The sequence below is a fragment of the Corvus brachyrhynchos genome, unplaced genomic scaffold (assembly GCF_000691975.1).
Source record: "Corvus brachyrhynchos isolate BGI_N302 unplaced genomic scaffold, ASM69197v1 scaffold60, whole genome shotgun sequence".
NCBI lineage: Eukaryota > Metazoa > Chordata > Aves > Passeriformes > Corvidae > Corvus > Corvus brachyrhynchos.
This window is the reverse complement of record NW_008236767.1, coordinates 2,303,910-2,328,957: the sequence shown is the minus strand read 5'-3', so window position 1 is coordinate 2,328,957 and position 25,048 is coordinate 2,303,910. Positions and strand designations below refer to the sequence as shown.

The 25,048-nt window shown below is 39.3% G+C and overlaps 1 protein-coding gene across 1 annotated transcript in view; it reads right to left on the bottom strand.

Moving 5' to 3' along the window:
* SPIDR (scaffolding protein involved in DNA repair) overlaps window positions 1-25,048 on the bottom strand; it is a 213,139-nt gene that overhangs the window by 14,295 nt on the left and 173,796 nt on the right. Inside the window, exons 11-14 of the mRNA XM_017727398.1 lie at window positions 13,099-13,257; window positions 3,783-3,870; window positions 1,247-1,390; window positions 1,093-1,152 (exon numbers count right to left, since the gene is read on the bottom strand). Coding sequence (XP_017582887.1) covers window positions 1,093-1,152; window positions 1,247-1,390; window positions 3,783-3,870; window positions 13,099-13,257 — 451 coding nt within the window. The remainder of the gene's footprint in view (window positions 1-1,092; window positions 1,153-1,246; window positions 1,391-3,782; window positions 3,871-13,098; window positions 13,258-25,048) is intronic.

Genomic DNA, 25,048 nt, shown 5'->3' with positions numbered 1-25,048 from the left:
AGTCTGCAATTTTATTTCATTTTTCACTAGAAGAGTTTTTTTGGAAATAGGAGTTTATGCATGTACGTGTCTATCTTTCTGCTGGCACACTGAAGATCCCATCCTGCTAGCCCTAATTCCATGTTTGCAAATGCTCTGTTACATTCTCAACTAGCACGGAGAAAACACAAGAGATACCCCTCATCTCAGTAGTTAAAAGTACTCCCTGCCTAAAAATTAAATCATAACTCATTGGCTTTTGAAGCAAAAGGGCAAGACCTAAATTAAATTTATGTCTCAAACTTGTGGGAAGCATCTCCAGCTATTTTTCTGGCCGTTCTGGAATTTCTTTGTCTTTGGTTCATATGCTTTGATTCACACTTTGTTTCTTGTGGAGCTGATGGACAATTGCAAATTATTCTCTGCTAGAATTCAGTGCTGGCTTAACTAAGGATACAGTCGCCAGGAAAAAATAAATAAATCAGCAACAAAAAATTCCTTTAACTACTAAGGGAGCTAGCAACATTTTGAAAGAACATCGTAGCATCATTCAGAAACAAATAAAACATAATTGTAAGCTTTCCGGCATAGTATGGATGGCAGATGTATTTACCTAAGAGTTCCTCCCTTTTACTACTTATTGGACCATAAAAGCCAAATTTGCCTGAGGGTCTTCTATGTAAGTCAATGAAAATCTCCCACACACTTGCATGAAAAGAGCAAAACCGTATTTTTATATAACCATCATCTGTTCCATTCTATCCCCCAACAGACAACTGACTGGGAGCTTCTTGCTATGTTCCTAAGGACAGCATTTAGCTATAAATTGCGCCTCAACTCACTTCCTGCAAGCTCCTCTCTAGGGTGCAGTATTATCTCTGGTTAGATAGCAATTTACTCAGGAATAATTAGCTTTCTAGACTGAATGGCATTGAAACTGGAGATGCAGTTCGTTTTACCCACCCACAAGCATTTTAAACATGGTGATAACTCTGCCTGTACAACACTTTAAGATAATCCTGGCAGTGGGGTTACCCCTAAACAAGATGAATGCTCTTCACATAAATATTATGCTGATTTTATGTTGAATTCATTGCTAAGTAAAAAGATTACCTGCAGCCTTCGATAGAGCACCTGGGCCCAGAAGCTACACCGCTTGTTACAACCATCCATCTGAAAATAGCACAAAAACAGGGAATGAGAAAACTGTGATACCAGAAATCCAGTGGTAAAAAGTATTTGTTATCTGATTTGTAAAGCAGATTACCCCAAGAATTTCCTTTAGACCATGAACAGCTGGTGGCTGGTACAAATTAGAAATCTGTTCTTCCTCATCCACTTCCACATGTATTTCACCAGACTGAACAGTAAGAATGTAACAGAAGCTGGGAGGAGGAAGATTAGTTGTCATCTATTAAAAAATAAGAAAAAGAAATGTGACCATAAAAAAGGCACTTTAGTTTGGCTGGTCAAGTTTTATAGTAATAGGCAAAATGAACAAAAGAATTTACATTTTAAGATGGATAGGGAAATCAAATTATATGGTTAACAACAAGGACTCTGATGTAGAAGATGAGTTAATAAACCAACATTCACAAGTTGTAAGTGAAATTAGCTTGTGTGCATCATTCTTTCCATAATCTGACATTGATCCTCATCACAAAAACAACTCATAACTTGGCACACTTGACAAACACAGTGACTATTTCAAGGTGCTTTTTGCTGTTTTGCGTACTTTTATTACGTGGTAGGAGTGCGTCCATTAGTCTTTTTTTTTTTAACATCCATAGCTTTTCTGAGATTTGGGGACTTTTGCATGTGGGTGGGTTTTTGTGATAGTAAACAGCTGCCGAACTTTTAAAGCTGCCAAATTAAATCCAGGACAGCACAAGGAGATAATGAAGAACAGGAGTGCAAGAGCTGCAAGAACTGCTCTCTTTGTGGTATGCCAGATTTTTCTTCTCCCCTTAAAAAGTACCATGACGTAACAACTTTATCAATCACCACTTAGAGTGGTCCCAAGCTGGAAAGACTTCTCAGAAAAGAAAAGACAATGCTGGAAGATAATATTTTTGCAAATATGGTAAAATATTCTTTTAGCAATGTTTGTTGTTAATAAAACATTTAATTTAATAGAACAAACATGAATCTATTAAAGACAGTTGCCCACCCATTAAAAAGAATCTGCTTAAAGAAAAATAAGAGCAAAGGAAGCTGATACCCAAACTCTGTTTGCCTCTGACAGCATTAAAGTAGGTATTTGAATGTACATAAGGCTCAAAAGAAATCAGTTCCACAGATCTCTTCCCAACAACATTATCATCATGCTGGCAATATTATTTATGTACCTATGTATAAAACTGCTTCCATAAAACTGTGCATAAAACTATACTGTTTGTATCAAGAAAAGTGTATCTCAGTTGAAAGAACTCCACCCAGCCAAAAACGTGGAGCATCAGAATGCACGTTGTAATTCTTTGTGGAATTAATTACTATTTCAAACCCATAACAGAAGTGTAAATTACATGACTATGGAAAGTTTCCTCCATTTTTACATTGCTAATAAAAAAGAAAAAAAGAAGACATAGAAGGAGTCATAACAACACCAAACATTTAAGAGCTTTGCCTCAGCCATAGATATTTCCATTCTGTTGCCCACATTATTTTAATGCACAAACCCATCCATTCCTCCGAGACTTCCAAAATATTTAGATGAAAGGGAGAGTCAAAAAGAGCACAGCTATTTCACTGAGTTTCAGTCTTGATTTTATTTATAACTGAGCTTTTTGTTCCTCAGTATATACCCCTGGACAATGCAAAGAACACTTTACATTTTAGACAAAAGGTCCTTGGACTTTAGAAATAACTAGTAATATCCACCTTCAATATTCCCTGGTTTTGAAACTTATTTCCAGCTTTCTCTTTTTTTTTTTTCATATTGACTCCTTTGGTCTAAAACAAATTTTAATACCACCCACTTCTTCCCAAAGAACAGCCTATACAAGAACATCAAGAAAGCCCAAGCTTGGCTACCCAGAAGCTTCTCAAATGATCTTGTATTACCAAAATGACTTGACACGACAGAACTCCTTTCCAAAGGTAAAAGCTGATTGAAGTAAGATTACAGATGTGATTTTAGCTTGCAAATATATGGTAACATACTTTAAATCCATTTCGATACTTTCCCACCTCCTAAAATCACAGAAACATTCATTAACTTTTAGTAATTACTTTTGTGTACTTTAAATCCATTTCGATACTTTCCCACCTCCTAAAATCACAGAAACATTAACTTTTAGTAATTACTTTTGTGTTCATCCTTCTAACCTCTCATGAAACAAGTATCAGTCAAAGTCATCCTAACTAGTAAGAGACCTGATTCCAGCAGTCACACTGTCTTCAAAGATAATCTTCAGAAAAGTGCTTTCAAACCTAAGGCTGAAAAGTGCTTTTAAAGAATGAGTTAATATCCTTGTATACAGATTTCCTTGTATATAGATTTCTCAGCAGGCTCCATGATACCTAGTACCTCTTTACTCCTGCAAGGAGAAGAGAGGAAGAATTTGTCACGGCGTCTTATCATTCTAGATCTAGAGGATTAATAAGGGGCTAATTGCATCATTTTGGAAAGAGGATGCTGATCCAGAGGGCTTCAGGTTAGCCTGGAAGGTTGTCAGAATGAGTAAAACAAAACTTGGTAGGTAAAAAGGAGAGTGTTGATTCCCGAAGTAAACATGATTATACCACCACCAAAAATACTAGTTGTGAGTGAAAAAGTTCATATCTATAATAACAAAACTTACCATTTCAGAGTCTTGACTTTGTCCAGGAACTTTTAGAGGCACTACTGGAGGCCACAGACTGTCTATCAGAGTAAACAGTCCTAATGCCCTTCAAAGAGACCAATAAAATCAGGTTTAAAATGTTTTCCAGCGTTACGCATCATATTAAAAAGATTCATTAAGAAATCTAAATCTAAACCATTGCATGATTATGAAAGCAATTTAAAATCATATTTGTTTTGTGGAAGCTGGTTTTGATTTGGTCCAGTTGAATCCCCATAGTTTCTGCTGCAGGGTGGAGAGGGAGAGAAGGGATGTATCATATCCAGCAACAAGAAGACATGTTTAATCCTTTGCTACAAACAGCTTGCTACACGATAGAATTCAGGGGAACTGGGGTAAATAGTAGCTTGGGAAGGACACAGATATCAGTACAACCTCTTTTAAAAAACAGCTTTTAGCTATTTAACTATTAAAAAGTTTTGCTTCTAACATTTTAATTTCTATTTTTTTTTTTTGGGGGGGGGGGGGGGGGGGGTGTTGTGTGTGTGTGTGTTTGCTGGGTTTTCTGTTATTGTTGACAGCTGATTGTAACTGCTTTCCAGAAAGTCAGCAATTATCAGATACAGAGCAACAACAGGCAAGATTTTGCTATGCTAAATACATGTGCAGAGAACTATCTCCTTCCTACACTGCTGATCACTTAGTTATGATTTGTATTTACTCATTTTGCAAGTTCCACACTTTTGATTTAAAAAACAAACATAAAATTAACAGCCCAGCACATTAAGGTAATATGTTGACCACTCTTTAGCAAACCAAGCTGTACTTTGCAGCAGTTCAGGGGCTGCCTTTTGGGTGGAGCATCTTTGCTGGACAGGCAGGAGTAGCCGAGGGAGGGGAAATAGCTACAGATAACCAGCTTGAAGAGGCATGCATTTTTGAGTTAAAGCTCTGAGTTATCTTGTCCCAGTTCTCTGTTCTGTGCAGTTGAAGCACAGAAATCTGGATTTTAACCCCACACTGCCTCCAAGAACAAGTTGTCCGTTCCTCCAATTAAGAAAACCACTATTTCTGAAACAACTCTAAAAAATGAAGTCAAAAACTTGTTAAAAGTAATATTAGCTTCTAAACCCAGCTGTTTAGAAGGAAACCACATACCCTGTTTACAGGGCTGAAGCACGTTGCAGTATGCTGCTTCTCTTCAAGGGGTCATGGAAACTTTCCTTTTAAAGTTCTGCTTTTAGCTCACTTCTGCTTAAGCTTATTTATTTCTGCATTTCCTTAGTCCTTCTCTGGATCCTTAGACTTTGGGTGTCTACAGGGAGCTTCTCAGCATGTTTTTTTCCCTGCCTGTGATTCAGTGTTAACGGTGATGCCTTTGGACCAGCACTGCAAGAAATTTTATGGCCGTAAATCTCAGAGGAGATCCTGGGGAATAAAACTTGAGGCCCACAATTCAGGTAACAAGCTGGCAGACTAAAAAGATGATGTTGCTACCTGTAGTTGTGTTCTCCACATGAATGAACAGACTAGAGACACAAATATGCTGCTCATTTACAGAAATGGACTTCCTGGCATACATGGCATCATCCCCAAGTCGGTAAAAGGAAAGAGACTGGGGTAGTTTTGGTGTTTGGAGGTTTTTTGTTTAGTTTGGGTTTATTGTTTGTTTGGTTTTGGTTTTTAACACTGATGACATTACAACACACAAAGCAATATTTCTTAGGTATTAAAGATACTTCACAGCAAATCAATCACTTCTTGCTTGACTGGGGCAAAATTTTCTGTTTTGTATTGTACAGAATGATATCTGACACAAGGAAGGCCAATCCCCAGAGGAACTAACTGGTCTTGCTAACTGGGAGATGAAAAAGGAGAGCTACAAAATGAGAGCAAAGCCTCCTGTACAGCTCAAGCAGTTACATAAGTGGCCTTCCTCACACGACCCCAGCACAAGGTCGGAGCACGGATATGAATGTACCACAAACAGTGTGTGTGTGTGCACAGAGACTGCATATGTATCAACCTAGAGCAACTAAGCCATGCTGCTTGTTGCAAGTTCCCATCTTCACACAGACCTTACACTGACCCCCCATATGCATTTTAAAGTATTCACAAAGGATATGAAGTTGTCCTTTCTTCTTCAGCTCACTTCTAACTTGTTACCCCATGTCAGAATATCTAAGACATATGGTACATTTTCTTCTGTTCTGTGTGTCCTTTTGGAGAAGGCCATCTACTCTTGAACTAGGAGCACTTAATTAATAAATGCAATTAATTAATTACTAAATGACAGAATTTGCTTACCAGCAGGCAAAGGATCAGTGCTGTGTGGGGTAGGTTTCCTGAACATCTTGGCCCCATCATTTCTTTGACACCAGTCAGGCCAAGGGCAGGGACAAACCAAATGATTAGCAAGTTCCAAATCACATCCTGCTGTGATCCTTGCCTATGAGCTGGGATGTTCTCTCCTGGAGCTCTCACTCCATCGGTCAGTGTCCCTGGTGGGGAGTTCCCCTCTTGCTCCACCCACTTACACACCTCCAGGAAAGTTAACTCTCTCTTTACGCTTATGGGCTTCAACTTAGCAGAAGGGAGAATGAAGTGGGGGCACTGACACTGGAGAAATGACAAAGACATTGTGTCCTCCTCTGTCGGAAATCATTATCCTCGTAGAAAGAATAAAATGAATTCCCTTCACTGGCCAAGTAACACTCAAACTCCAGTTCAATCTCATTTGAACAATGGGTGCAGTTTATTCAATATGTGTAGCCTTCTTCAGCTATGGAGTCAGGACAAGAGATGAACAGCTGGCTCTGTGCTACAGTGAAGGGACATGGTTAGCACCCATGTGCATATAGAGCCTCTCTAGATGCAGAAGACAAAATAAAAATGTTAAAATTTTGCTCTGTGAGTGTAATTACTAGTTACTTAAAAAAATAAGTAATTTTGATCACAGAAGGACAGACTTCTAAGAAAGGAAAAGCGGAATAAGGAGAGAGAAGAAACAGGCTCAAGGATCAAAAAGAAAAATGAACATGTGAAGTATTTTGAGTAACTTTCTTTTTTCTTTTACTTCAGGGACTAGGGCTCTATTGTAGTACTCTGTAACTTTGAAAAAAAGACTGAATCTATAGCAGAAGGACAAAAATCATCACCAATCAGATTCTAAATGACAGACTCAGCTGTCTACTTTCCATGCCAGACTTAACTTTGTGTTTGGTAAAACAAATTTTGTCCCATCCCAAATATGTATGTTTCCACTGTTTAACACCAACACAGTAAGACTACCAGTAACTCCAGTGGAGTGTTACAGTAAAGATTTCCACAGAAATATGGACTTATGACAGGTAGGTATGCCTCTCTTCTGTAAACCCACATCTTCAAGCTTTGCTTATGTATAATGAGATTTTTATATATGTGTGTGTGTATCTCCATATAGTATGTAAAATAATTTTTTTCATGTCCTTAATTATTTTTATTATCCAGTGTTCTCAAAGGACATCTCTCTCCACTTAAACTTTCTTTGCTAAACTTCAGTACATCTTTTCACTGTATCCATAAATGCACACTGCCTGCTGTGTACCCAGACAGCAGGAAGAGAATTTTAAAGCTGTAATACTGTTAAACAAGCTAAATACATGACTGATAAACCAGTACTTACACTATCAGAACATCTCTGATCCTGTGGAAATTCCATTTATTTCATACTACAGGCTGTGTTTCAAAAGCCAGACAACTTCAAGCTCTGATTTTTCAAAACTGCATTTCACTGATTCTGACCTGACAACTTATTTCATAATTTAATAAGATGATCTTGTTTATTTCTCTCACAAGCATGAAGTTTCAGCTACAGTTCTGCTCCAAGAACTTTGTGTGTGCCATGCCTGATCCAGCTTTTAACACATGGCTTATTAGTCTGAGGGATTTTTCAACTTTAATCACAACAGGCTCAGGGGAAAACTACTGGAGGGAGAAAATACCAGCAATGTCAGAGAAAAGAAGGCACATAAACAGGGAAAAAAGGAACACTATGTAAGGCTTACAGCAAGGAACAGAAAGATGCTAGGATTCTCTTCCAACATCTTCCACAGCTTTGCTCTGAGGACTCAGGACTTGGCACTTCTCTGCTTCCTCCTCTCCTACTTCTTAAAATTTTGTCTAAACCGAAACAGTTTTCCTTGGCAGTGTCAGTCTCAATTATTAAAAACTCAAAAATAAAGCAATTCCTAGCCCCCTGTGCAAAACTAAGGAATTCCTTAATAATCACCTAGACTGCATAAGCTTCAACTTTCAAGGGACAAGCAATCCAAACACAAGGCTGATACTGTAGGCTCTCTCTCTCCCTCCAACTGACCTACTAAGATTTTGCAGCGCACAAACTATGCAACACCACATTTTCTTAGACTTGAGTAATAAAAGCAACAAAATCACAAAGTAAAAATCAGAGCCTACTAAACCAGCATCTTTGCCAAAATGCAAACAGGGAGGAAGGGCTGCTGACCTTTTCTCCCCACAAGTTTTGTTTAGATATATGGAATTATTTTGTTGAATGATTTACATACTTTAATGACTCAATTTTCTACAGTACATTAGAAATTACACATACTACATTAAACCACTGAAATTATAATAAAAAAGTACTTTTGGTTCAATATGGATATGCCTATGTTATTCTCCAGTGCTGCCTACTAAATAGATTAATGATAGAATCACTAAGATACAAGCAGCAGTCCATGTTTATTAAAGAATAGAAAATTCAGAAAATAACAGAGTTCATTTCTGATACAAAAGCAGCCATAGAAATTAATTTTAAAATAATGCAAATATTCAAAACTTCAATGTGATTACTGAAATTATGCTTTAAATGAAACTCAACTTTTAACCACAGCAATTACTGAAGTATTTCAAGACCTCGAAACCCAGAGACGTGGGGTGGATCTTTTAGATGGCAGTCTTTTTGGAGGAGGGAAAACCAAAGGAAGGAAGTTATGACCTCCTTGCTCTGCGGAGAGTTCTTACTATTACATTTCCTGTCTATGTCTAGCAGTTGAAACACGTACTCATGCAGCAGTTAGCAGAGGTCCTCTCTTCTGAGGACACAGCAAAATGAAGAGAAAGTATACAGAGAAAAGGCGAAAAAAGGAGAGAAATTGAGCTCAGAGAAGTATGTGACTCAAATAAAAAGGGAAAAAAATAGAAAAGAATGAAAACCCTCAAGCACAGTAGTGACCACTACAAACATACAGGGAGATTTCACATTTCAGTGCCTAACATTTGAAAGCTTAAAATGACAAACAACAGAAGCCAACTTTATTTGAAAATGCAGAAATTCCTCAGAAAAACATAACACTGGTTGATGAACTCAATATTCAGAGTCTGTTTACTGCAGAGGAAAATGCAACAGATAATACAGACTGCCATGAATTAAATGTTGGCTCAAAAGCCAAAGCTTAGGAGTTGATGTATCCTTCAAAGTGTTTTAGCCTATCCAACACAAGGGTGGATTTTAGCACTCTCCATGCAGCAGTTGCCTCTTCTTTTGAAGCTTATTAACCATTTTTTTCAATTTAGGGACAAAATTTGCACTGACACCCTGTGTTCTTCCTCCCCCCTCCATTTTTAAATTGCTGTCATCTTTCTGTTCTGCTGCAGAGAAACTCTTCATATTTCTAACATATAAGAAAGCATAAAGAGAAGAAGCAGGTACATCTGCTATACTCAGCAGTAAAGCAACTCAATGATTGGAAAATCAGGTGAAAAGACACAAATTGTCAAAATCCAAACTGTTGTTCTGTGTGGAACTCCAGGTAGGGCTGAAAAAAATAAAATCAGTATTTTTTGTTGATAAAGACAGGTATCTAACTACAAAGATTTTCTCAGCTCATTGAAATTGATTTCTGGTAGGAAGCAGGAACCATGACAATTTATAGGTTATTTACTCCTGAGGCATTTTAGTGAGTGCTCAGTCCCTGCACCTAATTGCATTCATTTAGTTCCTGGTTATACCTGACATACCTGAAACATGCCTGGGACCTATTAAAACAGGAGGGTTGCATGTGCTGCATATGGATTTTTTTCCTGCCTCTAGCAGCACACCCCCAAAATCTCACTTCCTCTTCCTCAAGGGGCTGAATTTAAGACTGACACATGAGGCAGTGGGAGGGTGAGGGTGAGAACATGAGCCTCTAAGGAGCCAACATCACCAGCAGCCTTCAATTAATATTTTTTAGTCTTCTCCCTTTAAACCACTGCACCTTTTTTCTTCTTTTTTGCTGATACTAAGCACGCAGTCCAGGGAATAGTTGTAGGAAAGGCTAAGAGACAAGTATGAATGAGAGGATGAAGAGAAAAGCTGTCAGGAAGCAGATACTGAAGCACACAAGTTCAGTCAGTTGCCACAGTACTGCTTCCTACTTTATCCAACAGCCTCACGAACAGAGTAGAAGAACTGCTGGAAATCAGGCACTGAACAAGCCATGGCAACTCTGCCATGACTCAGCCCGGTCCTTCTGTCTTACAGGATTGCCAGAAACTGGACTGCAAAGGGAAACACAACTTCCTTTACTGGACTGCAAAGGGAAGGAAGGACTTCTTGCAGGGGAGTTTAGGGGAGTATGCTTTATGTGGGGTATGGGCCTGGCTCTGAAAACCACCTAAATCAGTAAAAGACCTTCAAACAACCTATACAAGACCCTACTACTTGTCAAAGCATACTGAAAACCAATATTCAACATTGCAAGTGTTTCTCTCAATGTAAGGTTACTATAATTCCAACTTTTCACAGAGCTGATCTTTGTCAAGACAGGACGTGGTTGTGTAAGTTCTTATCCCGCTTTTCTCTTGGAACACAAGTGTTTTCTTATCAGAGAAGAAATGTGTTTAGTTTCTTTAGCACTCCTTAACAGTACAGGTCCATTCCAAAGATCAAGCAACGTGTCCAGCCAGGTTTTCCCCTGTGTGTAGAATACCCCTTATTACAGGCTTATAGGTTTTTAGCCCTTGAAATGAAACTTCAGCTCACAACAGTGATTTTAAAATTGCATTTACAGGAGTGATGTCAAATAGCACTTTAAATTAAATATTTGATGGTGAGGATGGATGATGGCCTGGAAAATTTTCTGAACAATAACAGTGGTCCATTGATGCAAAATGCTTGAGAACCTCTTGTATCTATTAGCAAATCTCCTCTGTCGCACAGAGGGACTGAGGAAGCACTCTGTCTCTGATTACAATCCATGTGACTGTGGGACAACTTGAACATACGGGATCTTATTAGCCATTCCTGGCTCTCTCCAGATCATGTGCTTCAAAGGCACATACAAAAAAAAAGTCATTACTTTTCCCTCGTATTTCCTACATTTTCTTCCCTTTTATCCACTTAAAAGCCACTGTCAGACTCCAGGAAACAAACAGTTCAAAAGCCATCTCCTTCCAAAAAGTAATTGGTGTTCTCAAAAAAAAACCAAACAAAAAGGCAGCAGTCTTTCTTGCAGGGCAGACCACATAGTTCTTACTCACTCATGTGCTGCAAGCCAAGGTTGGGCACTCACAGGCATATCCCATCATGTGCTTGGATACACCACTGGCTCTGGAAATCCATTTATCCAGTGGCAATGAGTTCTACAGCTTAATTACACTCTCTGTGAGTAAGTACTGCCTCATATTCATTTCAGCTATGGCTTTACTGTGGTTTCCATCACACCTAGAATGTGTCCCAAACACTTAGAAGTAATAAAAAGTTATAAAGCAGAACTTAGGCTAAAACAATTAAGAAAAAAATAAATCCCTGAACAATTCCCCCACCCACCCATCTTGTACAATGAAATCACGTTTTAACCACTGCACTGTCCCCGAAGCTACATTATACCCATTTTCTTTTAATGTTCCCTAGCAGGGTTACCACCAGCACAGCTCCAGCTGAGCCACCAGCATTTTCAGCAGTGTGTCTTCTAACTGTCCTCAGAATAGCCAGAAGTAAGTAACTGCTGCTTTGAAACAGAATTTACATTAGAAAAAGTCTGTCTCTTATTAGTTAGGCAGAGTACTGGAAGCACCAGCAGCCAGTTGTAAAACTTCATTTGTATCCAGAATTCCAAAGCCATTATTTAATTTGTTTGGAAAAAATGTAACTTGAAAATAAAAAGCCAACAAAATAATTAAATAAAAAGACGTGTTTGTTATTAAAGATCCATAAAAATGCAAGTAGGCTTGAAATCCAAAGGCTCTGAAAATTAACACTGCAAGTACATAAAAAGAAAAGCATACTGAATAGGGCTGGCTGGAAAACAACAATTCCATTTTGCTAAACATTTCAAGGCTTTGAAATTTGTTTTTGTTCCAATATGAAACAAAAATGAGACTTTCTCAAAGTTTTCATGAAATGAGAATGAGAGAAAGAATATTCACTCCCTCTGGACCTGAAAATAATCTTCCCAACAAAGCTGTCTCCAAAATAGATAATGTTTCCATGAAACATTCTGGTTTTGATGAAACAGCATTTTTCAACAGGAAAAAAAGTGTCAGCAGAAATACCATAGCCATTCTAATAGCAAAGCTTATCTAGATCGGATGCTTGTACGAATAAATTATGTTGAGAACTGAACCAATCTAATTGTATTTATATAGGTCCCCATGAGAACATTGTATCACTTTCCTTAGAACGATACTCTGTACGATAATCAACGTATTTAAGGTTTTTTCTTGACTAAAGATATTTTTTTTGAGGAACGTAAGAGGAATCACAGAGTAAGCAAAATCTGAGATGTACCATAAGTCACTTTGTTACTTACCTGGGGGAATTTTTCTATAAAGCTGTTGACATTCTTATTCCAAAATGAGAATGGCTTTGAGATTTGCAAGACTTTTTTTTTTAAGAAACTTAAACTGTGGTTCTAAAACCATATAGACTTAACAGAATTAGGCTCTCATATACTAAAGGGAAGTTTGTGCTTGAAACTTCAAGCCATACTGGGCAGCACTGTAGAAGAACTTAGTGCAGTAAGAAGTTCTGCAATGAAAGGGAGGTGAACTAATGTTTTTAAGTCTCTGAATCTACTGAAGAAGAAGAAGACACCCACATTTTATGAAATATTGCACACAGTAATTCCTTACTCTGCTAAGTACATATTTGTGCATTAGCTTATTTATGCTCATTTTGGAGAATGGTTGGCTCAAGCACAGCTGGATGGCCCAAAAGTGGCAATGAGGACATTTGATTGAACAAAGCCAGGTTCAGTTGTCCCAAAGAATGTTGGTCACACATATAAATAAAAAGGCAGATCACCTTTGCCTGCCACAGCAAGCAATACATTCTTCCATTAATTGTTCTCACCTTCCTCTTGTAGTTCTCTGCAAAATTTTCATTCCAGCTAAGGAGCAGGATTTTCCTTCCCATCTCCTGCAGTACAGCTCAATGTCATCTGTGGAACTCAGGGACTGCAGCCACACTTCACTGAACATGCCATAGGCATCCTGGACAAGGAGGCATAACCTGCAAAACATTCCTCCATTACTCACTGGCATCTGCTCGTACCAAACCAGTGAGCAAGGTTCTGAGAACGATATTACAAACTTCAGGACAGGGCTTATCCTCTGCAGTATCTGCAGAACTCCTATCAAGTAACGTATCAATAAACAAACCCAACATCATTAAAGGTTTTCTCACGTACATTTTCAGGACATAATAGGGCCAAGAAGTAGAGAAGCATGACTGAAACAAAGAGGACAGGGCTTGCACTGGGGATTAGATTAATTAACTGCTAGGCACTGTGGTTTGTGTACTTAAAAAGGAAGAAAGTTGAGTTTTTGCCTTACTTGAGGTGAATTCTACAGTGAAGAAAGAACAACAACAGAAACATAAATATGTGTGTGTTTATAAATACAAAAATTCTGCTTAGAAGTAAGCAAAGCAACATATTTCACAGGTAATAATCACCGAGATTGGCAAAGCAAGCATTACATTTTCTGAATTTTTTTTTTTAAAAGAGTCCTCAGGATGCAAAAAAGAGTGAAACATCATTTTTTTTCTTTGAAGAAGAAAAACCCCAAGCAAAACAACACAAAACTGAAGATTGGTATATTCAGTATTGGGTATGAAGCCCAGAGGAACTATTTTAAGAAGGTAATTAAAGAACCTGCTAAACAAACAAATTGATTAAAATCTATGGAAGTAGGGGCTGTAGGGCTGGGAAGTATTGCTTAACCAACTTGATGGCATTCTGAGAAGATAGTACTGTCATAACAGATAAGGCAAAATCAGTGGATGTCATACATTTACATAGTCATAAATGCATTTCACAAGATTCTGCACCTGAGATGAGCAGCCACGATAGCATGAGTCATGCAGGGCTGGAGGAAGGAGGCCCCTGTCTACAAGATTGGTTTTAATTGCCTCAGAAAGAGACAGTTAAGCATGGAAACTTTTCAAAGGGAAACAAAAATTACCTTTGAGGGTAGCACACACATCTTTGTTTCCAAATAAAACTCAGGGGTGCACTAGGCAGCAGAATTCAGTTCATTTCAAAGGTACATGCCAAAACTACCCTCCCCAGAGCAGCACCATTGTTCCTAGCAAGTCAACTCCAACTGCTTTTGGAGCACATCCTATAATGTGCATGCACACTGAAAGCATTCAACTGCAGTCACTACATCTTTATAAAACACATTTTAAATTAAATGAACTCCTACACTGAAGAAATTAATGTATTTTCTTCACATGGAAAAATAGGCACATGGAAGAGCACTAATCACACTTTCCTTGTTCATGATGAACTGTCCAACTTTGGCTTAGACCCTCAAGAAGGCTGCATTTGATGTAAGATACAGCCCCAAAGGCTTTCTGACAGCAGCAATTGTGCAAGGACCAGCTAAGAGTCCTCATTTTTCAGATTCTGGTGCTGGTTTTTAAGAGCAGCAAGGGATAGGACTCGATATTTTCCCCATACCTCTAGCTACAAAGGTCCCATACAAACTGAATCATCATCAGAAAAAAACCCCAAAATAAATCAGAAAAACTACGTTTCCCTGCTGCTTTCCATGTTAGGACTTCAGAATCAGTTAAGAACCCCCTTGAGTTTCAACTGATTTGACTGACACTCCCTGTGATATTGTTATGTTTGGAAAACCAGAGCTCATATTCTCTGGACATTTCTGAAAACCAGATTGAGGGGAACCGGAACAACAAAGCAAACAGTTTTGCCTCTGTTAACAAAACGTTGACTGTTAATGGTGAAAAATTAGGCCTCCGTATCTTGGAGCAAGAAGGGCCAACTGAATTTGTGTCTCACATCAGATCAGTTCAGCAGTCTCTTAACTGATCACTGGAATTTCTCATATCTCTAGTGAGACATAACTGAACACAAGTAAGTCTCAGACTAGCTGGCACCAGGGTTATATTAAGTCCTCTGGGACATGTTAATTGCCCAAATAAAACTAGCTTGGTTGGTGCTGAAGACATCAGTCACTAAAAGAGCATTTTCCAAGTCCTTTTAAGTCAAGCTAAGAGATGGTTTCTGTCAGACATGGGAATCTCAACTCCCTGCATCCCTGGCCACAGATTTCCATTCCTTTGTGGTGGCACATAAATGGCTAGGACAGGAAACTAATCTGACCAAAAAATACTGTAGCCAAATCAGCAGCAGCAGCAGCATCTGAGTTCCTTGAAAATTAACTCTGTAGAAGTAAACTCCTACTTGCATGGAGTACTGTTCTAGGCAAGGATGTATTTTCCTTGAAGCTCCCACTCCAGCTGCCCAGTGTATGCAGCACATACAGCCATCTCAGGTCATATGATGGGAGAATGGTCATCTTCTGACCATGCTCAATGCAGAGAAGAACTGTGTAATTTGAGGCTTCCATCATTAATGTTCCCATTCACACTGGGAATACGTTCATGATGATTGGCATCACGAAGGACCACAGAGCAGCAGAACCTATTGCATCAGATTCCAAGTACCTTTGCTCTGCCAGGTTCATACACAAGAGCAGACAGACACTATATTTACTGCACTTGCTCTAAGTGTCCAAAAGGTAGTCACAGTTTCTCTACAACATGCATTTAAAATGAAATGTATGTATTGCCTCACTTGGAAGTCAGAATTTAATGAATAACCTTCAGATGCCCGATTTCAGACTAAGAGAGAAATATCCCAGATCAACACCATGAAGACAAGTTCACAAACACATTATCCCTGCTTTACCACGCCCTTAAAACAGTATAAATGAATGATGACAAAACCTTGAAATACTGTAAGTGTTTGAGGGACTACTTATTTTTCCACTTAATGACTATCATGACGTCAGCTGTATCCCACAACAGACTCAGCAATGCACTTGGAGAACTACCCTCCTGTTCTTTGGGACTGGTTCTGTTCTTAAGGATTTTGTACATGCTGTCAGCATCACTGACAGTAGTTCAGCTGCATTCACAGCCTATTGATTCACGACCTTAACTTCTTTACCAGAACTCTTTTCCCCTTGATTTCACTTTATTCCAAGAGCAGTGCATTTGGATTATTTTCCCATGTTGCAGTGTTGCTCTCACATTACAGCAAATGTTCTCACAAATTAATTTTTAGCTGGCAGTCTAACTGTGATTAAAGCCAACAGCTTGTCCCATTACTTTTTTTCCCCCTTTGAACCTCACTACCACGATGAAAACCCACATCAAAATTATGAGACAAGCTGCAAAGCCAAAATGAGTATCTCCCCCCAGGAATTCAGCATTTGTGTTTTATGCACATCTATAGATTTTCTATTCTATAGAAAATACTTTTTTTTCATAAAATGTGGATTTGTATAGGTTAATCAGGTTAAACATACCTTTACCAATGCCTTGTCAGCATGCATAGTACTGAACTGTTAAAAAAAGACAGGCAACATCTCCAATTCAATCAGTGGTGCTTGTGCAGGGAGGAAATAAGGGCCATCTTTATTTTTGGGACAACAGGATGTAACCCTGTGTAAGACCTCAACTTAAAAGACGGGGTTGGAAACTGAAATCTCTCAAGTAAAACAGCAGAGAATTCACTCCTGGAGAGAGGGGTAGCAGGAAAGCCAGTAGAGGAGCAAATATAGGAGATACAGACTAAGGGAAAGGTGAAGCATGATGCATTGGTAACAACAAAGGGGGCAAAGATAGGGAATGATAAGAAGTGAGGCAGAGTTTGGCTTTTTTTTTTTTTTATGTAATGACACAGTAAGTCTCATGCAAAAGCTTGGGAAGATTTTGTTAATTTGCTAATAGCCAGAAGCAAGGTTGGGGGCTGGAGGAAGATGAGACTGATTACTCTGCATTATTTCTATGATGGTGCTGATCTTTAGGACAAAATGCCTCCCAGTAGAAATCTGGAGAGGATTACAGGATTAATGCCATACCCTTCTCCCAGTTAGTCACTCTTCATGGGTAAAGGGTAAGTCCTTCTTTTACTAATATGTTTTTATGCATGAAAAATCATCTCTCTCCATATTGCTGCCTTTTATCAAGCAGCTGACTTTCTGGAGAGGTAAGGGCAATGAAAACCTTCTCCATTTTTGGTCACCTCCAGCCTCCTCAGCAGCTAGCAGCAAAGAATAAGAAAAGGAAGATCTGCCTGCAGAGATGAGCGCACAGGGAGGCCAGAACAGACTGATTACACAGACACTGCCTTTACTGAGTCTTGTGAAAACAAACAGCAGAAATTTGTCATGAGCAGATCTTAACCAACAAGTAATTGTTTTAGCCTTGGGTCGGAGGACAACTGTGTGGCCCAGGGCAGCTCTTCTCCATGCACAGCTAAGCTGTGCAGTACAGCATGAGAAGGACAGCCAGGCAAACACCCCCACCTTTGCAGCACTCTGCACAGACCTCATTAGTTGCTCTTTCTTTGGAAGGGAGAAAAACGAGGGAATGGGAAAATGCCTGAAAACTAATTGACTTGTATTAGCTCTGATATTTGCTCATTCTTTATCTTAACCATCCATGAGACAGCTGCTGCTGCTTTGTTTGTCAGGAGGACTTCTTATCTCTGTGAGGTGCGGTCCTAGCAGAGGCATAAAGCACACGTACATAAACACACACAAACAAAACCCCCTCTCCTTTCATCACCAGAGGCACAACACTACCTACACAGCTCCAATCCAGCAACTTGTCTGGTCAAGTCTCAAGGTGGAGCTGATTAACTCCTGCTAATATGGCTCAGATTCAAATTGTAACCTGCAGGACACCACCCTACTCGGATTTAATTTATCCCTATCTTATGAACTCCTTGCATTCACTATACCCATATAGTAACTGAAAAATCAAAGCTCAGGGCACAGGGACAACTGTCCATCTTCCCCCTTGCAACACTAGCAGGATTTCTTTATTAAAAGCACCATATTCACCAGGTCATACATTCCTTCATGCTCCCTTTTGAAAAGAAGGTACCCACTGTACCCTTCTTTGGGGAGACACAAGATTGAGAGTTTTCTGCTTAAAATCCATACCATTTGCTGTCAATAAATAGTGAGTGAGGCTCTACAGAACACAGCTATGGATTGAATGCTACGAATACAAATTAATGATGATGGTAACTACCTCCTTCTCTGCACAGGTTGCAGAGGCACACAGGTACACAGGAAAACACAAGCACTGCTGTTTCCAGTTTATAAGGGGAATGTCAAGCTGGAAGAAGAATCCTGGTCCAAGTACAGACGTTTCTAGCACCCAGCCTGGTGCTCTGGTTTGAAGCACTGAGATGAACAAAACAGTGATAATTTGCTTTGAAAACTGTAGGTTTAAAATTACTGAAAAGTACAGTTTGCGATCATGTATGTTTTTATTTGGCAACCATGGAAGGGCCCAGAAGGAAAGAAAGAAGAAGGCAATTCTGGAGCGCTGGACCTGGCAGAAGTATTAGTGGAAACTGCTCATGTGATAGGAGTATCACCAGGGAAATGACCTAGTCTTATCTCAGCATCTCAAATAGAAAATATGTAGCAGAGGCCGCTCTGGTCTCAGGAAAGGAAACTTTTATTTTTGCAGATATCTCCTTACAGAGGATTTCTGTAACATACTTGCAAGAAACTCACTACAGTAACTATACCAAGTCACTCATTTTGGATTTTCCCTGCTTTTCATTACCATTTTTATACATATCTTAAAAAATGGAGTGAGAGTGGTTATAAAATAACTGTTGCTTATTTTTATTCACTTCCTTGAATCATCACGTAGTTCAATACAAACTGGAAAATCAAATACCACTTCCACAAGGTCTTTCATGATTCCCTGTCTGCTGATTGCTTTTTCCATTTCTTCATTCATGTTAATCCTTCCACCTACTATTTTCTGCCTGTGGCCTGAAGAAGCAGCACTTCTGTGGGAAACAGCTTTTGTGCGTAGGAAGAGACCTGCACGAGCCAAGCATGTCAGCAGAGCAACCTTTTAAATGCACAATGCGGGTGTAGAGAACAGGGCTGCACAGCACTGCAACCATTCCCACTCAAAACATGGAACACCACCTGCCTGGTGGGAGCTCCATACAACTTGTCAGGAATTGGTGTAGCACGAAAGCCAGCTTTTTGTACTTGCCACAGCAACCACGGCTTCACATGTGACAATTATTTCTGCAAAACCCATTTCTTCTATGAAGTTTTCACGTGACACCAAATGAACTTTTTAAACTCCCCATCTGATGCTGTCTCTAAGTGCACTTTTGAATGAAACTGTTGATGTGTGTTTTATTTGTACTTGGAATTTCTCTAAAAGTAAACAAAACATTCAAAACCATAAAAAGACATTCCTGACATCCACTCAAACACAATATGGAGCCTAAGCTGTAATTGCAAACTGTTACAGAGTTGCATTTGAAAAATATTTCCAGTATCGTGGATAGCTTCACTTATGTCAGATTCAAAAATGAACACTGAAGTTGTTCTACACTCATAGCTTAAATCCAAAGTAACTATGCCAGGTAAGTCAATTTTTATAGTGATAGCTGGTTTGGAAGACACAGAGAGTTAACAAAAAATAACTTCCTAAGTATTGCCTAAAAGTTTGTATAAAGGCTAGGCCACAACGGAGCAGTAAGGCCTTCCTCCCTCCAGATCCCCTGTGTATCTCAATGCTGCATGGGACATAATTTATGGTCCTTCTGCTAAGACCCATTCCATAAAACTAGTTTTGAGTGGTAACAAAAAAGCAAGCACATCAGATCACCCCAGCCTGTTTCACTCACTGTGCTGTTAATTGTAGTTGGTAAGAAAAATAATGATGCACACACTCCTCAGGTTCCTCAGTGTGCCATTACTTCAGCATGGAATCCCATCACAATCCCTTGGTTATTTCAGTATACAAATCAGAGCAAATATTATTTTCCTGCATGTCATTATTTACTAATCCAGAGAAAAAATGTGTATTTAAAAAATTTACAGGCTCAGTTGAAAACTGCAAGTCTTTCTTATGGATGATGTCCAATAGAAAAATTATGTTCCAAATATAACATGTAATTACCACCCAGTCATTTCACGTACTTATCTATGAATCTGAGGAGGGGTTCTTTGTTTATTTTTTTAATCTCAAGACTTTGTAATTATTGTTTTGGCATCCAAGAATTCCAACAGTTAGTGGGGTGCTGCCAAAAAGATCTTTTCTTGCAAGGTGCTCAGCACCCTCCTTTCCAAGAAAATCAGCGTTCAGTTGCTGGTTCTGGCAGTGTTTCACATCATCCTCACTGCGCTATGTTTCCTCCACGCCTCAGTTCCTTATACGTAAAAATCAGAATAAAAGTCCTGTCTTCAAAGGGTGATCTGAAAGCAATAGCTGAATAACACGATTGTATCTGGGAGGGCTGGTCCACAAAGCCTATTATGTGTGCTAGATCCCATTTGAGTTAGGGGAGGAGGCTATTTATATGTATGTGTATATCCAGAGAGAAAGGGCTTCCTTGCAGTATCGACTCATTTCTTTCACACTACAGGACTTAGAGAACTCTCAACTTGCCCTGCAAAACCCACAGTGAGGGCTTTACAGCATCTGGAATGAAGCAAGAACACTGTAGCAGCTGGACTGGGGTCCCTTATCTTTCAAGACTGTATTGTTTGTGGACTCACCAGATTTATTTCTGAACCACAGAGAACCATGACTGGGATCCTGGAAAAATTTATTTTAAAAACAAAAAATCAACATGCAGTGAGTATTAAAAAAACCCCTGCCCATTTCAGCAGGCACAGATCATCCTAAATTGCATTCTTGGTAGTATAGCCCTGCTCATGCACTTTCTATGGCATGTGAAAGGTAAATGAAATGTAGCAACCCCACAGGATTTCTTACACAGCTGTGGCTGTATTCAAAAAAACACTCTGCTGTGTCAGTGCCACATCATCCCACTGAACTAGCAGAAAAGTATAACATTCATCAAAAATCAAGGGCAGAGCAAAGAGCCAAGAAGAAAAGCAGAAGTGCAATCCTGCCGGGGCTGCTTCCCCAGCAGAAAGGCGATTTTCCACTTTCTCGCAGGGCCCGCTTGTTGTGTTTTTCACTCATGCTGTTTTCCTTCACTCCGTGTTAGTGGCTGCCTGTCCTAGGTGTGTTTCCAAATGAGGGAGAGGGAGCGTGTTTGTGTGTGCACGCCGTGTGTTTACAAGAGTTATGGTAGCAGTTCTCAGCAGTCCACTGAGAGTTCTAGGAAACAGCCCCTGTTATTTTATTCTCAGTCAATGTCAGCTCATGTCAGGCAGTAAAGATCACACAGGACAGCCCTCTCCATCTCGCAGTCCTGGCCGGAGGCCTCAATGGGAGAGGGAAAGGGATCGAGCTGTGAGTGGGCGGAGAGCCTTCCCAGCACTCTACCAACCACTGCAGGAGGAATTATGATAAACACCACTCTGGAAACCAGATACAACAGTACATTGTGTTCTTCTTCGGAAAAACACCCTACTTCTGCTCACTTAAAGTAAACAGTTAATCCTGTTTATCTTTTTTCTTTTTCTTTCTTGATGAGTTGTTAACAGAACAATCTCTTCTGCAAAGCAAATAAGAGATCTTTCCCTTAAATTCATAAGATTTTTTCTTTCCTCAAGGAAAAAAAAAGGCAGTTTGATATGTAAACTTTCTACTATCAGCAAACAGTGTGGAATAACAATCTTTCTTGGCTTAAACTGACTTAACAAAGTGATGCCAAAACTGAATGAAACCTTTCCCTCACTTACATATTTTAACTTGGAAAACTGAAGTCCCAAACAGAACATTCTATTCAGCCCTTTTAACTACTCTGTTTCTGAAAAGAACAAGCAAAACTGGTAAAATTTAAAAAATCAGGATATTTGTTGTCCTTGCCCCTGGAGCACAGGGTGCCTGAGGAGTAGAGATCAACTACTGAGCAGGGGGGTGGCTGGTCTCAGGTTTTCTCTCAGAGGTGAAAAGAAAGGAGTCAGACTAATTGACTGCAACTAAGGTAACAAACTGTTATCCTCCTTTTCAAAATATATGCTTACTGTGCAAATTCATGGTGTCCCTGACTTTCAACAATAAGGGTGATTAATCAGAAAAGCAGATGGAATTTATTATGTTGTTTTGCTGGAGTCACCACAGTCTACCTATTAACTACTTATTGGGGACTCCAACAGAGTCCACTGAAAGCTACAAGCTTTCCCAAAGGGAATTCTAATTTTTAGCACTCAGGAGTTTAAATAGTTCTGAAAGTCAACAACAAAAGTGTGCTTAACATTGCTGGTCAGTAAAGTTTGTTGATTTAGCTATTTATAATCAAAAAAATACATGATTTGAAAAACTGTAAGAGGAGAAGAAAAATATTTCCCTGTTTTATTTCTACTCATTTTCAAGCTCTGAGATCCTGGGTTTTCTGTGCAACTGATGTCATGAAGTGCAAAAACGTAAATTAATGCGAATGAAAGTCGGATTTTCAGATTTTTTTAAAAAATACTTTACATGCAAAATTTTTATATTTTTCCTGTTTGGTTTTTTTCCCCCCCTTGAGATCTTAATTTAGTTTGCATTTATTTTTAAAACTTTTGTAGCAGTTGCTGAATTTACACTGCTCCGGTGAGCTCTAATGTGACAGAGCAGGACAAAGGAGAGCTATTTCCCACGACAGAAGGGAGGCAGGCTCGAGAGGCAGCTATCAGTGGCTGCGGCCAGAACCCCAGAGGAGCAGCCTCAGGACTATTCCCCCAACCCACCGCTTAGCCCACCATGGCCCCCAGCCAAGACTGGAAGAGCCTGTATGCCTCCAGGGAAGACTGGAAGAGCCAGTATTGGTAGGACAGGACTGCTGCTGAACACTTCATCTTGCTCTGGGTGCACCCTGTCATTTAACCCCCACCCTCCCAGTGCTGCACCTGCAGAAGAAAAGCATGGATGCCCCTTCATGATTGTGGGTTTGGCCTGCCAAATTTGTCCCCAAATTGATGTACAGCCCACAGCCCTCTCTATGAAGGATCCAACTTGCACCAAGGTGCTGCAGCTCTGAGCAGGGCGGATACTGGCTGCAGGACTGCAGGGAAGAAGCAACAGACCTTGGTAAAACCTCTCTCTTGTGAAGCCAGAAAAGAATGTGGTGGTCCTACTGTCTCCACTTGCTGGGAGACTCTTGAGCATAGGAGAAGAAAGCAATAAACCTAAATCATTCAGCATGCAGTTGTAATCCACATACAAAAAAGACCCTCTTGTTTGAGCCCGGGGTGGCTGGCCACCATCACACCCTCCTTCAGGAGGGAATGGATCAGCCGAGAGGAATGCGGATGAGAGGTGAATCAACTGGAGATCATTAGGAGATGACGCAACAGCAGGATGAAAATCGGGAAGGTGAAGGAGACAAAGATGAGGAGGAAACGTTCTCTGGTATCACCTCTTTTCCACTTCCTTTCTTACACCTTGCTGCTCTCCATATCTCTTTTAGTTAGAGATTAGAGGGGGAAATGCCAGTCTGTGGCAACACCACTATTATCCCATGGATGACCTACAAGCATTACTGAAGGAGCACTTTCCCCAGATACAGTGGGATTTTTAATATAAGAAATTATGAACACAACAAGCCCTGCTGAAAGAGAGGTGCAGACAGCAGCAGTTTTTCCAACTTGAAAATGAAAAATAAAGTTTATTTGCCATTTTAAGCTTTTTTTTTGAGCTTTGCAAAATGAGAAATCCCATTTTCAGTCATAGGTCAAGTAAAGCTTTATAAATTACTTTTAAATGAGCAGTAGGTTTGGGCCATTATCAAATTAACACCTTTCCTTTGATTTCAATGAGCTGTATTTCATGCCGTATAGTAGGCAGAGAAAATACCTGGGCAGCATCAGTTACATTCCTTCATCTTGATTTCATTCAATCATTCATGCAAATTCCATGCTTCTCTTTTAAACCATCTAAACAGAACACCAATCAGGGATCAAACACTGAAGCAATTTTATTAACACCACACTTAAATTTTCTTATAATTTCAAGGAATCATTTTTGGCAGGATCAGAGCTTGGAATACAGCACACAGTACACACAAAAAAAAATCTTAAATTTGCCATATTATCTCCTTTTTGTTTGGGGTTTTTTTCTTTGTTTGTTTTTTGGTGGCATTTAATTGGGTAATCTTAAAACAGGCACAGAGAACTTCTCACTTCTTTCAGCACTTTGGTTATTTTCAGATGTGTAAGATTTCAAATATTATGTGGGCTAGCAGGAAGTGCTCCAACATAAAAAGTCTCTGCTAGAGCATCTTAATCTCAATCACCCTGTACAGATGACAGTCTATATTTTATATCTCATGCATGTGGAATACTATTTAATTGTAATGACATAATCAGTAATTACACTGGATTTGATATAATATCCTGATCAAATACTGAGAAACTTCGTGCATGGTATATTTGATTCCATTTTCCCTTCCCGATACAAAGAAAATGGTCCTGCAAATAAGAACCTGTTCAAATATCAGTACAGCATAGTTTGTTCTCATCATTTATATTCCAAAGTAAAGAAGAAAACAGGATCAAATCTAATCAAAACTACAGGAAGAGTTTAGAGACACAAAAGATAATAAAGTAAATTAGAACTGGATTAGGGCTTAGTAAACCTATCTATTCATGCCAAAAGAGGTGATTTAATATTCTGTGGTTAAGATTCTGGGTTTGTGTCTTATCCAAAAGAATATCAACAATAACACATTGTTCTCCTACCACGATTCTGGTGGTGTTACAGCCTCTGATGTGATTCAGCAAAGACTTGAAGGGACAGACACTGCTAAACATTTGGATTTTCCTGAGCTGTCACCCATTGCAGGCCAGCAGGAGATACAACATCCCAGCCAAGATAA